The sequence below is a fragment of the Agrilus planipennis genome, unplaced genomic scaffold (assembly GCF_000699045.2).
Source record: "Agrilus planipennis isolate EAB-ADULT unplaced genomic scaffold, Apla_2.0 scaffold127, whole genome shotgun sequence".
Classification (NCBI taxonomy): Eukaryota; Metazoa; Arthropoda; class Insecta; order Coleoptera; family Buprestidae; genus Agrilus; species Agrilus planipennis.
In genome coordinates, this window is record NW_020442450.1 from 765356 (window position 1) to 769869 (window position 4514).

The 4514-nt window shown below is 29.9% G+C and overlaps 1 protein-coding gene across 1 annotated transcript in view; it reads left to right on the forward strand.

Annotated features, from left to right (window-relative positions):
- LOC108736474 (protein-tyrosine sulfotransferase) overlaps positions 1–2485 on the forward strand; it is a 241466-nt gene extending 238981 nt beyond the window's left edge. Inside the window, exon 6 of the mRNA XM_025980499.1 lies at positions 456–2485. Within this exon, the coding sequence (XP_025836284.1) occupies positions 456–786 (331 nt within the window). The 3' untranslated portion in view covers positions 787–2485. The remainder of the gene's footprint in view (positions 1–455) is intronic.
- Positions 2486–4514: the final 2029 nt, after the last annotated feature.

Here is a 4514-nt window from a genome sequence, read left to right on the forward strand (position 1 = left end):
ATTTCCATTTACCTCCTTCTCTATATCCATACAAAATATCTATCAAACAAATAAAATTAAAATTTTCTTTTGAAAAATGAAACCATTCCATCAGTATTTTCTTATGACGTTGTCACGTTCAACTATCGTCAGTAAACCGACTTTACAGACAACCGATTTTTTTTACGTACAAATAAAACTTAAAAAGTTATTCGCAAAAAACCGTATTTTTGGTTTTAAAATGTTAAATAAAAATAGGACGCGGACACTTTTTTTCAGTAGACTTTTCACTACGTTATTCTAGCTTACTTGAAGAATGTTGTTCACCAAAGTCTACCTGGTTACAAATTTTTCCGAAGTGATAACCTTCGTTTACTCCACTACAAGATATTTCACGATTTTGAAACCATTAACATAAATAATTAAGTACCAAGTTACGATTTGATTTAACAAACTTTCATTTCTTATTGTTTCAGGGTTGAACGTTCCTCGGATCAAGTAATCAAACCGGTCAATTTAGAGGCATTGTCCAAATGGGTAGGTCATTTTCCGGACGACGTGATCCGGGACATGGCCGATCTCGCTCCTATGCTATCCGTTTTGGGTTACGATCCTTACGCGAATCCTCCTAGTTACGGTCAACCGGACGACATTGTTGCAAATAATACTCGTCAGATACAGAAGAACAAGGATACGTGGGACAAGATTGCGAAGGACATGTTCGGAGGAGTCGATCGTAACGCAGGCGGTGGTGATAACAGCCTCCTAGATAAACCCACCAGTGACAATCCTGACAGTGGTACGTGATACGAGTACAACTTTAGTCTGCTCTGTTATCGCCTTAAGTGCGTCATAGAGACAGGTATTTAGTCAATTATTGTTTAGCTGAAAAAATTGCGACTGTGACTCGATATTAGTTATAATTAACAAACAAAAAAAACTCACCGTGCACTAAGCTGGTTGAATTTTGTTATCACTTACATTAGAAATCTAATCCTATTAAAAAATCCGTGAAAATATAACTGAACTTTTAATTTAGAACGTACTGTAACGTAGTGTACCGTACCTACATATTAAATCATAATTATTTTTATTTGGAGCATCATGATTTTTGATATCATCATTTTTATTGCTAAATTTATTAGGAATGCAACCAGCTTAGACCTTATTTACGACATAAGACGTTAAAATATATCATTTTTCTTATTCTTGACTCTGCTAAAACGACAAAATGACAAACAAAAAATATCCGTTTTAATTATGTACCTAATGTTATATATAATATACCTAGTAGGTAGTTAATTCTGTAAAAATTGATGAAATATTTTTTTTATGAATAATTAGTGTAAAAACAGATGGTTTTTATTAACTGGCGTACATAATACTAAACGAAAAGAACCAAAGCATCATAATTAAACATTTTATTGTTAAAGTATTAGTATTAGATAACGTATTATAACATAAAATAACAGTTTATGACAAACATCGATATTATTTGAAGTCTTTTGAAGACGAAGTGCACGAAACGTGCATAATGATGTACATTTTATATACATAGTATTTAACTGTTATTATTTAATTATTATTTACTTGTTTATAATTTTATATTAATAACTTTTTGTGCGCTTTATAGCGGATTGTGATTTATAGATTTTGTTTTGTTAGCTTTCGTATTAAAAAATTTTACGATTTTAGGTGGTTGTTTGTATATATATATTTTGATGTTGTTTATTTTGGTTTTTAAATTTAGGATACAGGTAAGTATAATTACGTTAATAGGTTAATTTTAAAAACTATGACCTGACCTTCATACGCAATTCCAAATAGGATGAAAAGACAAATCTGGGCTAATGTGATGGCTTAATTATTCCAAATGTCGTTTACGCACTTACAGAATTTTAGATTTTTTTTCTTTGAAAAGTATTCAGCAGGTGTCTTTTATTATTTTTTTTTTTTATTTAATATTACCGCCTGAACGATAAAATAAAATTAAGATCATAACCAACGGGTATACATTTATCAGTTATGACATAACTCGAAAATTAATGTACATTACCATTAATACACATTAAATTTAACATATTTATCTAAACGTATTCTGAAGATTTCTTTTAATTTTTAGTTGTTTTGACTTTTTCCTTATTCATTTTTAAGTGATCTCGTTTTGAGGAGGCGTAATTACGGTCAAACCCCCTAATTAAGTTCGAGTTAGGGAAAATTTCTGCTTTACCATTAAACTTTTAAATTTTCTTTTGAAGACATCTCTTGTACTTTAGTTATTTATGACTCAACAACCAAATGGTCGATAACAATTTAACATTGTTGCTGATTGTTGCTGTGTAAATGCATGTGTAACTACCATTATGACTAAAAATTCAGGCCACTAATTATCACTGAAGAAGAATATTAATCAATAATGTAAGATTCAGTTTTTTTTTGTGGAAGAGAAGCAAAATCCTGTTTCGCTTTTCGAGTTAGAGAAAGCATCGAGAAATTTAGAAATTCGAGATAACGAGGTTGAAATAAAATTAAAACAATGGCATGTTTATGAAACAAAAATATTCGAGCTAGAAATTGCTTCGAATTTCAGTTCAGTTCAACTTTTACTACAGTATTTGACATAATTTTCATTGGGAAAAGGCGCATTTATAACGATAAGACAAATATTTCGTCACTGATTGGTTATAAATAAAGGTTTCTGCATTTTTCCTACCTATCGGGAGACCCATATAAATGCCGCCTAGAGACCCCTACTTCAACAGGATAAGTGAAAAAAAATTAAGTGTGGTTTTCACTTCTCAAAAAAATATTTTTCAAAAATCTAGTCGTTTCTGTTTTTGGGAAGATTCCATAAATAAATGAAAAGATACGCAGATAGATAAAACTATAAAGTTGCTAGTTGATTATGAAATCTTAGAATCTTACTTTTTTAATTCATCAGACTGAGGAAGCAGTTTTGTTATTTTAGGATCTTTCAAGGCTAATTTTTCAAATTATTAATTTTTTTTTATTAATAAGTATCTACCTACATGTTATTAGCTTCAATTATAACGTTTAAATTAAATTTTGATGCAACTAAATTAAATTAAATTCTAACCAGGTACAAATGAGTTTTGTATGACATTGCTTTTTTGTGTTCTATGAAATTCCGGAAGTGCGTAAACCATTTCACTTTACTGTCGTGAGAAACAAGTCTCACTTCTTTACTTACTCTTGTGATTTTTAGTACAATTTTTCGTGTACATAATATAATAAATGTAATTAAACAATATCACCTACTAACTATTCGATTTAAATAAATGCACATGCTTGTAAATGTATTTATTTATAATGTAATTAATCTCCTCGTGAGAAAAGAGAGCCAGTAGTATTTAATTTATCCACGTGAGTTTTCGCTTTTTTTAAATAAATAACATTGTTGAAAGTGTAAACAATTTACGAATAGTTGTGAAATAAAAATTGTATAATTATTTATTAAGCCTGTAAAGTGTACATATGTCTTTAAAAGAAGGTGTTTTATACTTGGAAATCTACAAAAAATTTACTTACAATTAGATGTAAAATTGTATTGGGAATGATTGTAAATTAATAAAAATTTCGTAAAACCAAATCTCCTGTGTTATTGTTTTCAATTAATTTTAGAAAAACACGTCTTCTAGTTCAGTGAAATTAAGTTATTATGTTCTGAAAAATTAGTTACCATCTTAATCCTTTTTTAAATATTTTAACCACATTACGCTTTCCTTTATTAAATAAAGCAAAAGTGGTATCGCATCCGGTCACGACATGTAAAAATAAAAAATGTTGCTTTAAATGAGCATATTTATTAAAGCTATAAAAATCGAAAAATATTTGTTTTCATGCTATAAGTAATGCATGAACAGATATGGGCCTATTCGTTCAGTTACTGGACTAGATTTATGTGCTGGACAAAAAGGAGTAAGTATACGCCTTGAGGGAAAATTTCGGAGCATATTTTTGCTTAAACCAGTGGTTTCCAACCTTTTTGTACCTGCGCGCCCCCTTTTAAAAAAAAATTGTTGCGCCCCCTTAATTTTTCTAACAATCTAATTTCATAAATACTTAACTGATATTATAATTTATTTATTGGGCTACAGCAGGGGTCGGCAACCTTTTTTGGCCGCGGGTCAAAATCAACCAAAATGCGAGTATTAAAGAAACGTTTGGGTCAGAGATATTTTCGTATTAAAACAGCATTTTAGTAAATAATAACATATATTTTATTAAGAACTTTATTTATAAACTTTCTCTACGATATCAATGGCTCCCCTGATGTTGAACTTGTAACGTCAATTTAGTCAAGTCTGGTTTATAGTTGGTCGTTTTAAGTCGAACACAAGCATCTGAATTTTTAATAGTTAACCTGCTCCTGTTTCTGCTCAAAATAAATTTCATTTGTGAAAATATTTGCTCACATTTATAAGTGGACCCGAATGTGGACAAAATGGCAAAGCTAATTTTTTTTAATGATGAAAACCTCGTAGGAAGTGATGCCCAACATGTTGATATCATGA